This window comes from Epinephelus lanceolatus, chromosome 20 (genome assembly GCF_041903045.1).
Source record: "Epinephelus lanceolatus isolate andai-2023 chromosome 20, ASM4190304v1, whole genome shotgun sequence".
In the NCBI taxonomy this organism is placed as follows: domain Eukaryota; kingdom Metazoa; phylum Chordata; class Actinopteri; order Perciformes; family Serranidae; genus Epinephelus; species Epinephelus lanceolatus.
This window is the reverse complement of record NC_135753.1, coordinates 16170537-16184048: the sequence shown is the minus strand read 5'-3', so window position 1 is coordinate 16184048 and position 13512 is coordinate 16170537. Positions and strand designations below refer to the sequence as shown.

Sequence of the window (13512 nt, the reverse complement as noted above, 5' to 3'; positions counted from 1 at the left end):
GAATGCAGCATTGGCCTTCCCCACTCACCCACTAACCATGCCTTGTTGTTTCTTGCCATTGTGGTGACCCCTGCTGTTGTCTAGCAGCAGTGTCTTTGTGTGCTTTAAAGCTGGGGTGTGCAGCTTTCTGGAAAAGCCTACCGGATGAGCACAGGCATTTGTACATGCTTCATACAGTAGCCCCAGTGTTTCCCATACATTGATTCATTGTATTTCACTGTAGAGCTGTTGAAAGTGGATCCCCCACTTTCTCAGTCTAATAAATAACCAATATAAACTCACAAAATGTCATGAAAGGTAATATTCGTACACATATTGAAAAGAAAAATACAACCATACATTTTCTGAATTCAAGTTTTTCTCGTACACCAAGCTGAGACTAGCTTAACTGCCTTGGTATACTGTGATACCACCCACGCCTAAGATAAACTTCCTTTTAAGAGGCAGAAGCATTGAGGAGAACCAGACACTGTGGTGGGTGATGATGTAGAATAGCGCATATGCGAAATAAAGTGGAGTACACCACATCCTTGCTGATCCAGCTTATAATCATGAAAGCTTCACGTCAAGCTCAGGCATGTCTATTACATCTCTTGATAAATGAACATGAGTAGTGATATCACAGATGGGTAAAGCTCCTGGAGCACTGATTAATGTCTAAGAATATTCAAGATGTATCTCTTGTTCAGCATCTCACCCTTCAAAGATCATGCTTATGTCATTAAAAAACAGTCCCTGCATTGTTACAGGGGGATTCAGGCAGTTCAGGAACATTCAGTTCTGATTAGAAAAAGAGGGGCATAGCACTCCCCTTTGATTCCCCCCCCCCCTCTCTCCACACCCAGCTGTGGTATATAAAAAAGGAGTGAATTTCACATCTTGCACTTCACTCCTCTTCCTCTGCTTGCAGTCTGACTGGGACGGGACACTCAACCCTGTAAGTATTCTGTACTTTTATACTGATGGATGGATTCATATATTTTAGTGCAAGAGCAGTTTAATAACAATTTAAGAGTTGTTGCAGTTCACTGTTAAATCTCTGCTATTGAAATTAAGTTTGTAATTGGTGCTTAAGGCTTATTGTGGGTACTGTGGGTAGAAAGATTACAACCATTTATACTGGCAAACCAACTCACAAAGCATATTTTCAATGTATTTTCAGTGTTTGAATGGACATAGCACAGACTTTCTTTTTGTTGCAGAATCATGAGCAGGAACTTCTTGTCCAAAAATGATGAGTTCCGCAGGGGGGACTACCTGATATCCAACAATGGGGAGTATAAGGCTGTTTTCCAGGTGAGTAACTTACACTATTTGTGCACTCAAGACTCCTATCAGGTTGCATGATACATGCACACTAGTCTGTACCAAAGTAAATGCAAAAGTAAAAGAGCAGGTATTTGGAAATGCACGTTCTGATTTAAGTAAAATGTCTCTTTTCTGCCTGCAGGAGGATGGTAACTTTGTCATCTATGGCTGGAAGCCTGTGTGGGAGTCTGACACCAAAGGGACAGACGCTCAGCGCCTGTGCATGCAGGCTGACTGCAACCTGGTCATGTACAACAAGTGTGATGAACCCAGGTGGCACACAAACTCTGCCAAATCTGACTGTAACATGTGCCGTCTTCAACTGACCGATGACGGCAAACTGGTGTTGAACAGAGAATGTGATGAAATCTGGAACTCGGCCAAATCCAAAGGCATGAAGTAATTAAATGTATGTGAAAGTCATGTTTGGAAGTCAACTTGAGTTACCAGTAAACATGCCTGCTGTTCAATTTTGGATCAAATAAAAGCAACATTTCGTAAAGTGAGTTTAAGTGAGTTATTTTCCTTCTCTCAAAGTATGTCTCTGCATCGCAACTGCTTGTGAGTTTACAATTATTTTTATTAAAATCAGAGTAAAAATCTAACATTGAATAGACACTGTGATTTTAGCCACATTTTTTGTGAATTCAAAACAATGAAAAACATGGAAAGTGAGTTGAAACATGAGTTGTGTTACAGTAAAACATGGGGATTCTTTAGAATGGGGATGCTAAATTACATGAAAAACAACATGAAAACCAACAAATGTTTAATCTAATGGTGGCTCACATCATCATTCAGTGGAGCAGGCTGGTGCTGAGTCTCAGTCTTTTATCTAGCAGAAGCGCACTCAAGTTTTTCAAGCATGTCTTTATTCCATGTGCAGAAAATCGTTAGTTTGCCTATCATGCAGAATGCATTATCTTTCATTGCCACAGGATGAGTTACAACATGTTTTTAGGTATGCACTATGCAATGAAATACATCGGTAATTTGTACACCATGGAACCGAGTGATGAACCGCAACCTGTGCCAAACATATAAAGAAAGATAAACTGAGCTGGCTTTCTTGTTAAATGTTCACTCTTATCCAGTGGTTCCCAAACTTGAGGTCCTGACCTCCACTAGAGGGTGCCAAAGTTCCACAGGGGGTCATGAGGCCTTCTTGATTTTAAGGGGTGTAAGAACACCTAAAAAAAAAACGAACCCCGTAGGCCTACATGGTAGGATTCATTCATGTCTGTGATGGAAAATAGTTTTTCTTTAGATAGTTTCAGATTGTTATTCAAAATATTAACTAAAAAAAAATCCCACAGGATAAGAGTGCGGTGAGGACCTTAACACAAACTATAATCACAGAGCTTTCAGTTTCCGTTTAACAGATTTGACCTGCACTAGAAAAGTACGCTGTTAAAGCAACCAAAGAGCTAATAGAACAATGGCCAAGCATGGCAGAGAAGAAAATACTGAATTTGTTAAACACAAGAAGCCTATTTAGTATGTGTCCTTGTAAAAAATTAAAACAATATATATAATACAGACAGAAAATGGTATAAACTGTTACAAAAAATAACAGAAAAAATAATCTCTGATGCAGCATTCCCAGGAAATAATCCTGCAGTCGTTAAGTTCACTATTTGTACAGTTTATTAGTTGTTGTGTACTTTTATTGTTATGCATCAAATATAATGTGAAATATCCATACAATATTTCACTTAGTAAGTCGTCAGTTTGCTCAGTGGTATGAAAATGTTCCCATTAGGAGAAAGGTGCAGACCACTGCTCTAATTTATAAGCCAGCTGCAGCAAAATATGCCCTTTTATTCTTGTTACCACCAAACAACTAGTGTTAGGGAAGCTACTTTGAAAGCATAACTCTGAAAGCTACCGGGTACTTAACACTGCACTGACAAAGTACATGTGATACAAAATTTTAACAAAATATAATACAACAAGTTGCATGCAACTAAAATATTATAAATGTCAAATGCAAGTAACTGCATGACAAATTTGACTTCAAAAGCCAAAAATCCTGTGATTCGGGTGGGCACGTGCGCACATACACAAAACACTAACGTTTTAAGAGCTTTGCCGGCCCAAGATCCAGTCACATCAAAAGGACAAGAGAGGAAAGAGATCCAGGGCTTTAGTTTTGTTTAAGCATGAAACTGTGGGTGGCTGCGGCTCAGGAGGTAGAGCAGGTCGTCCTCTAATCGAAAGATCAGTGCTTCAATCCCTGGCTCCTCCAGTCCACATGTTGCAGTACCCTTGAGAAAGATACTGATCCCCAAATTGCTCCTGATGGCTGTTCCATCAGTGTGTGGGTGTGTTAAAGCTGAGTAGCAGGTGGCACCTTGTAAGGCAGCCTCAGCCACCGGTGTGTGAATGGGTGAGTGTGACATGTGGTGTTAAGGTGCTTTGAGTGGACAGAAGACTAGAAAGGTGCTACACAAGTCAATTTCCCATCAATCTGGAAATCCATCTGTAAAAGAAAAAAAAAAAATTCTTCCTTTCCTACAATGTAAATTTCAGAATCTGTCTTGAGAGATTAATTTCCCATTGAAAGATGTATTTTCCTAAATGAGCTTCTTTCTGACTTCAGCCGATTTGTACTTTTGTTGTGATTTCCATGAAGGAAATTAAAAACAAAATAGTGTGACCCTTTGGTGCTGATCAAATGTTAAGGAGAAATATTCATTTTATGTCTACAGTGTATCCAAAACTTCATCTGTCTCTTCATGCCACTTTGTTTTCGCAGTAACTGTTAAGCATTGATTGGCTGTGCAATTTGAAGCGAAGCCCTGGCAAACAAGATAGAAAACAGCTCCAAGACTTTTGCTGATAGAATTGCCTCTCGTGTCTTGTCTTCTTATCTTCTGTCTCTGTAGTGACTGAAACAGATGTTGTCAAATGTCTGGGGTGTAGCCGACCTTAAAAATATGTTGAATTCACTGCCAAAATAGAATTTATGGTGTTAAAATGTGTTGTGTGTAGACTTGTTACAGACCAAAACTCATCATACCCTATATTTAACATTATACTTTCCACTCTGTATCATACTGGGAAGAGTTTCACTTTGTACTCTGATGAGAGGAAGATGCGTGTATTTTCATCAGACATTGCTTTGAGGTCAGAGGGAGGTGAAAGTTGGCTCTTTGTTTGGCCTTAGTTTTTTCCATCCAGTTACAAGTGTAGAATCTTGATATTTTGCTGCTGGGCCCAGGCAGTGGTGAAGACACCAGAGCTTACTTTTCACTGTAAGGTCAGCTGTGAGCATGAACTGCATTTGGAGGAAGGGTGTAGTATGGGAGTGTCATCTATCTGTATGTTTCTCTTTAAAGGAACAATGTGTAGGATTAAGGGGGACATTAAGTGGCATGTAGTGCTGGGGATTGCAACCAGCTGAAACTTCTCCTGGTTAGATTTCCGTTAGTGTTCATTGTTCAGGAGGTTTTTACCAGTACCTGAATTATCAGCAGAGGTCTCTTGCTCTCCAACACAAATGGACCAGGGGTGTCATTCATAACCATTGCGTACGCACAAAACAAGGCCTAAAAACTGGCGTACGCCATTTACTATGCAAAAGTTGCAATCTATACAAACAAACTTGAAGGGAGCGTGTGCGCACCTGTACCAACACTTTGACCTATGCGTATGAACATTTTGGGGACGGTAAAGTGGTGACACAGATACAGGGTTGGAAATTCGCACCCACCCAAACACCACTGTGGACCTAGTACACCCCTTCCATAGCTACGCTGCTTCTTTATGACAGTGGCCCCCCAAGCAGAACAATGTGCCATGCCACACTGCAAAAACTCTTCAGGAATGGCCCGAAGAACGATACAAAGAGCTAAACGAATCGACCTGGCCTCCAAATTCCCCAGATTCTAATCTGATTGAGCATTCATGGGACGTACCGGTACCCCAGAGGTACCCCCAATCTACTGTGGGGCCTTCTTGGATCAGACTTGGCTCTGTGATGTCAAGGCATGGACACAGGGCCTCTGGGGGTGTCCTGTGGAGTCTAGCACTGGGGCATTGGCGGTGGATCCTTTGAGACATGTCGGCCGTAAGGTGGGGTTGTGGCATGCCCTACAGATGCTTGATCAGATTGGGATCTGGGAAATTTGGAGGCCAGGTTGATGCCTTGACTCTTTGTCATGGTCCTTGGGCCATTTCTGAGGATTCATTTGTAGTGAGGCATGGTGCATGTTCTGCTGGAGGGGGGGCACCGAGGAGTGTTATTGCCATGGGGGAGGGGGACTTGGTCCGCAGCGGTATTTTGGATTAGTGAAGCGCTTCAAGTGGCATCCACATGAATGCCAGGACCAAAGGTTTCTCAGCAGAGCTTGGCATTGTAACAAGATGGTCAGTATTGTTCATGTCATCTGTTAGTGGTATTAATGTTTTGGCTGATCAGTGTATTCCATTAACTACCTGAAGCCTTTACCTTCAACAAAGTTAAATGAAGGCATATTTTGTGAGGTCATTGTCGTGATGAGCTGCATTATCTTCTAATATAATACTTTGCAAGTCAAAGTCATCTTTGGATGTCAGCGTGAACAACTATAAACCTGCTATGTAATCTAAATTTTAAAAACAATGTATAAATGTGTTGTTTTTTCACTTTGTACTTATTGGGTCATGACGTATTACTTATCTTAAACAATTTTACTGTAATGCAAATATCTTGGTAAATATTACAGCCAGTTGTTGGGATTGAGCTCGGAAAAAAAGGGGAACTAGAAAAAACAAGTAAATCAGAGAACATGAGCACACTTCACTGAAACAAAAGTAGTAGCTTAAAGTTTGCATATCAGTCTTTCTCTTGGCTCATTAAAACAGAATAGGACTTCAGAAAATGGAAAAGCAGAAAAAAAATAAGTTGGTATTGTCACCAGAGGAGGTTTGAGTTTGCCTTCAGGTCAAAAGTTCAGTTCCTGCCATCTGTGCTTTAGAGACAGACATTCATTCATCTCTTATGCAAAAAATACATATATCTGATTAACTCGTGTCATAGAAAAATGTACTTGTTGCAGTCAGTTGAACCAACATCTATACCAACCATTTAAAGAAGGACTAACAGAAGCTGTTTGATTATCACATGTATAATTATAATTATATCACTATATCTGCAGCATATTTTGCCTTATGAGAGAGTTTTATGAGCCTCTTCTGTGGAACTGCTTTATATGAACACACTGATATCAACCGTCTCGCTGTTTTATGGCTCCTCTGTGTGGAGAAGAGTGTACCCTCTCCAGCTTTCTTCTTCATGAACCATGTTGGAGCTGTTTATTATTATTTTTTTAAGTATTTGATTTATTCTACGCAGTCACTTTATGTAGAAAGGACTGAGCAGCAGTATGGGTTTGTGTACATAGGCAGATTTAGGATCAGCATGTACCAGGGGGCGTCTATATTATTTTTATTGTTTGCCAGAACAACAGAGGCAAAAGAAGCCATAGTTTCTCTGTTTGTGTGAATGCTAAGGTTAAATAAACATGCGAAGTTCAGAAACCTCATCATAGACATTAGACTTCTGTGTACTATTCATCCCTATGGTGCAGAAGTGGCTTTTGGTTTTTAAGTTTGTTTCACATTCGGGTTTGATTACATACAAATAGCCACCACACACCATATGAAATCCATCAACTGTACATAATTAACCATTTTATTGTTGACTCAAAGATAATTTCATATGTATACAACATGTTTCCTCATTTTCTTCACAGTTTATTGAACATATTCAAATATGTGACTTAGTTTACCATTTACATAGCACAATGGACAGCTGACGTCTATGCAAAAATAGGTGGGCATGGCACTCCTCTTGCTCACTTGCCCACCTCCAGCCCAGATGATATAAAGATGCTGTGACCAGCTGTGAATTTCACCTCCTTCACTTGTGTGCACAGACTGACTGGTGTCACATTCAAGGCGGTAAGTACTCTATACTTCTATATTGACCAATTGATTTGCAAATGAAATGCCAAAATGTGGTGATAATGCATTTGCAGTGTCTTAGCCAGATAAAACATTACTTTTTTGATTGTTTGTTACAGAATCATGAGTAAGAACCAGCTGTTCAAAAATGAACACCTCCGTAAGGGTGAATACCTGATGTCCAACAACGGGGAGTGGAGCGCAAAATGATGTAAATCATGACATGTCAAAGTTTTTAAATATTGAATGCTTTGCAAGTGAAAGTCGTCTTTGGATGTCAGCAATTTTACAGTAAACCTGCCTGCCATGTAATCTGGAATCAAATAAAAGCACATTTTTAAAATGTATGATTGTGTTTCTCTTCTCTTTGTACTCATTGGGTTATGACTTCATAGTTATCTATAACGGTTCTAATATCGTCAGTAGGAGTACTAGAAGTTGTTGGGGAAGAAAAAGGGGAAGTAGAAGAGGAATAAAGAAATAAAACATGTCGGAAGTCAAAAAACATGAGTGCACTTCACTGAAACACAACTAGTAGCTTTATGCTTAAATATCACTCTTAATCTTAGCTCCTTAATACAAAATAGGATTTAAAAACATTTTAATAAAATAAAAACAGAAGAAAAGAAGGTCAGAAGTTCAGTTCCTGCTGTCTGCACTTTAGACAGACATTCATTTATCGCTTGTGCAAAAAATACATATATCTGATGAAATCATGTATCATGGAAAATGTTGTTGCAGTCAGTTGAACCAACATCTATACCAGCCATATAAGGAAGGACTAACAGAAGCTGTTTGTTTATCAAATATATAATTAGAATTATATAACTTACTGTAACTGTGCAAGAGTCAGACGTTCACAGTGGAAATGTTTTTTGAGCCTCTTCAGTGTAACTGCTTTATATGAATACACTGATATCAACCATCTCACTGTTTTATGGCTCCCTGTGTGGAGAAGAGTGGATCATCTCCAGCTTTCTTCCACAGTCATGAACCATGTTGGAGCTGTTTATTATTTGTTTTAACTGTTTGATTTATTCTAGATAGTCACTTTATGTAGATTAAGTTTAGATATTTTCTTCTAGCTAAAATGAGTTCATTTTGAAAGGACTGGCAGCAGTATGGGCACTCAGAGTTTATTTACATAGGCAGGTAAAGGATCAGCATGGGCCTGAGAGGGTCTCTGTTGTTTTACCAGAGCAACAGGGGCAGACAGAGCCATGATGTCTTTGTTTGCATGAATGCTAATTTAAAATTAACATGAGAAATTCAAAAACCTCATTATGACCAATAGACTTCTGTGTACTAGTCATCCCTATTGTGCTTGAACACCTGCCCCATTGCCCCTTGATGTCCAAAGTGCCCTGTTGTCGAGGCATTTTTTTGTGTGCATGTGTGAAGGCCTGCCTGTGGCTCTTATCGAATAGAACATTTTAACAACTAAAAATATTTTAGCTTTGACCTGGCTGCTGTCAGCTTATGTCACATGAAGAGCTTTCACCTGCGGCTGGTGAAAAATGTTGAGATGGTGAGTTTAATCTTTGTGATTGATTATCACATTATATTTAGAGAATTCGCACTGCACAGCACCTTCAAATCATGCATTGGATACGCAATGTAAGTTTACTAGCGTTCCTGGTTCTTACTAGACATTATTTCTTGGAGTAACGCCACTGGAAGAATACTGAGATGTTTTCCAAGATGTGAGAACTGCTGGCCAGGTCATCCCGGCCCTCAGAACTGTCCTGGTTCAGTAAACTTATGTTTTCTGTTGGCAAAGGCATAAGCCTACTTATTCATTTAGTAAGCAGAATGCAGTACAAACATACTAAGTTTGTAGTAGGCAGTACATTGATATGTGATTCCAGAATATACATAACATGAAATCATAAAATGCTACATTGTCAAAATAACTCATTGTTGAGTTTTGGTTTCATACATTGGGTTTTACATAGGACACGAACATTCTGTCATCCTCCTTCTTTACAGCAGCTACTCAGCGTGTCAGATGATAGGGCGGCCCAGCGTGTGCCTCAGTGCGTCAGCATCTATCACTGAGGTCCACTGACCAAGCAATCTCTGAACCTGTCAGCTATAGTCTGACAAAGATTAAGCATACATAAGGTCGGGAGTCGAGAGTGAGGACAATAAACCTGCCACTATGTAATGTGGAATCAATAAAAGTTTTTTTTTTCTCTCTTTGTATTTACTGGGTTATGACTTACAAGTAACCTTAAACAGTTCTACTGTAATGCAAGTATCTTGGTAAGGAGCACTGGTAGTTGTCAAGATTTGCTTCCAGAAAAAAATGGGGAAGTAAAAAAGAATAACGTTGGCTAACTGGCTACAACTCAGTTTCCATGTTTTCATTGTTTTGAGTTCATCCAACTTGGCTAAAATCACACAGTGTATCTATTCAATATGTTTGACTTTCACTATGACGGGCAGAGATGTCACTGTAGCCCGCTTTTTCCAATACATTACATTAACACCAAGCTTTTATCTGAGGCATCAACCCATCCCATCCTTGAACATATACAATGGGTTTGGAAGAGGATGGCTTTGTGTTCATATTCAGCCCTGTCCTCCACACTGCAGCCTCCATATGGCTCAACCCTAAACTCTGCATAGGAAAATCACCATTCCTCTAGAGGCTGTGGAATGATAGGGTAATCTTGGTCCTCTGGAACCTATATGAGGAAGATACGGTTAAGTCCTTTAATGTTCCGAAGACACAATTTCATTCACTGCAGCATCAGTTCTGGAAATATTTACAACTCAGGCATTTATTGTTCCATACCTTCAGATCTCTCTCAACCCCTCCCACCTCTGCAAGCTTCCTTACACAGATAAGGGGGGTCTTTGGTAAAGGGCACGAGGCCTTGCTCTATTATTTAGTGCTTCTAAAGTGCTCAGACAAAAGCACCTTCATCCTTGGTCTGACCTGGGAGATGGACTTAAATGTGTCATTCACTGAGAGGGAATGGACTAGGATCCTACTAAACTTCAGATAGATGTCCGGGGGGCTATACAGAGTTAAGGTAAAGCAAACCCCAGAACATTGGAGATGTCAAAATGAAGAGGGTTCATTGACTCAAATGTCGCGAAACTGGGCTTAAATACAAGACTTCTTGTCTGAGATTCATGAAAATCATCAGGTGCAATGTGCCTTTCTCCCAGAGTCTGTTTATTCTTAGGGACCTGTTGCTCCTCGAGGACCTTTTGTCTCTCGATGCAGAATGAGTTCAGCCTACACTGATACTGGGGCATAAACTCCTCAATTAATCTTTGGCATAATCACTTAAGTAGACTAGCAGCACTGCAAGGCCTGTCATGTAGACTTATGAACAGAGTGAAGTATTTCCATTTGAAATAGGGTAATAACCTCTCCTACCTCAGAGAGCCAGACTAGGGTGTAAAACTGGGAGGGATTCAGGATTCAATGTCCTAGGTATATTCTCAATGTTTTTTCTGACTTCTATTCCCGTGGCAGCGGATTGGCCTGCACTGCATCTCATCACCATGATTGCTGTATTTGGTATTGCTGAGTTTGGAAGTAAGCTCTGTTTCTACCAAACACTAAAGCTTGATGGAATTTATTTTATTTGTTTTATGTATCTTTTTTGTTCTTTTTTTCTGTTACACTGTTTGTCCCAAGCAATGTCTGTTTTATGTACCAGCACCTACCAATATGATTTGTTGTCCTATATCTGTTACATGTGTGTTTTTTAGATGATTGTTGTAATAAGAAATGAATCAATCAGCTTCTTAAGTGTAAATTAACTCTTTTTATCAAGTGGTTGGAACCAAATTAAAGAAGGAAATGATGACACTGTGAGACATTAAGTAACCCGAGATGGAAGGTTAATACGAGGTATACATAAAAATATTTGAATGTTTGAAGAGAATGCCATCTTTGTCATTCAAAATTTTGTCTGTGTTCATTTTACAACAACCGGGATGTCTAAAAAACTGTAAAATGCTGAACTGCTGTTTGGTACTGAGGAGGAACTTGCATTGGTTGGAAATAAAAGAAATGACTGCAACTGCAACAAGGCGCCACAAGATGTCACCCTAATACTGCTGTTTTCTCTAAGCAAGGCAAGGCAAGTTGTATAGAGCTAGGGGATGGAAAATAAAAACAAGCTAAAAAAAATACTAAGAGAGGTAAAAAAAAAAAAAAAAAAGTGAAAATAAAAGTTACAGTTACAGATAATGAATAATTATTGATATGATTTAATAAAAGGCAGCAGCAAAGAGAAAAATCTTGCAGCAGACCTGTAGTTTTCTGGAAGTTTATTCCAGATATGTTGTGCATAAAAACTAAACACTGCTTCCCCATGTATAGTCTTGCTCTGGACACAAAGTAGACCTGTCAGATGATCTGAGAGGTCTCAGTGGTTCACAGTGTAGCAGAAGGTCAGAAAAGTATTTGGGCTCTAAACCTTTTATTAGTCACCAAATGTGATCAGCATAACCTCAATACCTTTGCTTACCATTGAAAATTGTGTGTCAAACACAGTTTCATGACAGTACCCCCGACATGTGCAATGGTGCAAGTGCCTATTAAGTGCTGCCCATACTGAATCTCTGGTGGGAGATTTTCAAAATGTGTTTAAAATATCTGATTTTTTATTTATTTATTTTTTATAATTTTATTTTTAACTCATTCATAATACAAAGAATACATATATAATAAACATTCAGCACCTGACACTGTTGCATCAAAAAACAAAAAAGGACAGAGGATTCATAGAGCAACCAAATAGGCCTACAGTCTGAAAAATTCCAGTCTGCAATATCGTCAGGGGTGCGAGAAACAAAAAAACAAAAAGAAAACCAGCAAACAAACAAAAAGAAACATGGGAGGACAAATATCAGAATATTTCGTATCAGGATAGGGCAACATTTACGTAGAAAAAAAGACACAACATAGCAGCGTGGCTCACAAGATGTACATTTAGGTCTCATCAAGTACTGCCAAAAATGGCTTCCACATCTTCTGTTAATAGTTTTGGGAATTCTGCTTGCTAAAGCGATTCTGTTCCAACCTAGCAATAGAAACCATTTCATTGAGCCACCTCTTCAAACAAGGAGGTTGTCCTGTCTGAAGACCCAAATATTGCCAGATTGCAATCTGGTTGAATATTTATTTTATATTGTTTAGAGAACCAATTAAATATGTCACACAAAAATTGCTGAGGACCAGACACTGCCAGAACAGGTGTGAGAGTGAGCCTTCAGCACTGCCTGTCTGATTTAAATGCCAATGTCAGTGTTAATGCTATAAAACACATAATATAAATTGTTATGCTGGAGCACAGTTTAAAGTCCTAGCAAGTCTGATACAACATAAACTATTTTTACCCATGGTGAAGGGCTCTGTATTGAATGTCATTACTCTTGGATGATGATTGTTACAACAGATGATGACCCTTTGCCTTAAGAATGAGTATCAGATATCACTGAAATAGAAGTCAAGATAGCAAAGACTATCAAGACTAAAACTACATAAGAGTCCAGGCCCAGATGGCTTTACAGCCAAATGGTACAAATCCTTCAAGGAACAGTTAACTCGAAAACTCTGCCAGATATGTAATGGGGCACTCAAAAAGGGAGAGATCCCTCCCTCACAGAAGGAAGCCATAATTTCAGTAATACCTAAAGAAGGAAAAGACTCATTAGATTGTAAACAATACCGGCCCATCTCAGTGTTGAATTTGGACTATAAAATTTTCATGTCAATACTGGCTCGGAGAACTGAAAGACACTTGCCATCTCTTATCTATTTGGACCACACTGGATTTATCCACTAGAGACAGACCCAAGACAGCCTGGGGAGAACATTACATATATGTGGCATATACAACGAAACAGGACACAAGTTTTCATCATACTCTTATTGAGACTTTCAAAGCTATATACAATAACCCAACAGCAAGAATCAAAAGAAATGGCAGTCTCTCCAATCCCTTTATTTTGGAGCATTCGTGTAGGTGTTCTCGACTTCTCTTTGCTCTCTTTATAGAACCTCTCAGTCAATATATTAGACAAAACAAACATATTAAGGGGATAAATATAGCAGGACAGGAACACAAAATATCTTTGTTTGCAGACGATGTATTAATTTTTCTATCACAGCCCTCCATATCTCTACCATCTATAATGTCAACGTTACATATGTTTGGTCAGTTATAAGGCTACAAGATAAATATCCAGAAAACCCAAGTCATGACTTTTAATTTTAATCCACCA

At 39.2% G+C, this 13512-nt stretch overlaps 1 protein-coding gene across 1 annotated transcript; it reads left to right on the top strand.

Moving 5' to 3' along the window:
• The first annotated feature begins 872 nt into the window (after positions 1–872).
• LOC117264960 (B-type lectin plumieribetin-like) lies at positions 873–1805 on the top strand. The gene is made up of 3 exons (XM_033639301.2): positions 873–937; positions 1203–1296; positions 1451–1805. The coding sequence occupies exons 2-3, from the start codon at positions 1207–1209 to the stop codon at positions 1709–1711; spliced, it is 351 nt and encodes a 116-aa protein (XP_033495192.2). The 5' UTR covers positions 873–937; positions 1203–1206; the 3' UTR covers positions 1712–1805.
• The last annotated feature ends 11707 nt before the right edge of the window (positions 1806–13512 follow it).

What these genes read in the sequence shown, in the direction of transcription:
- LOC117264960 (XM_033639301.2), top strand. Translation starts at nt 1,207, where the DNA reads ATGAGCAGGAACTTCTTGTCCAAAAATGATGAGTTCCGCAGGGGGGAC. An exon ending in AGTATAAGGCTGTTTTCCAG is followed by an intron (nt 1,297 to 1,450) that starts GTGAGTAACTTA and finishes TTCTGCCTGCAG; the next exon opens with GAGGATGGTAACTTTGTCAT.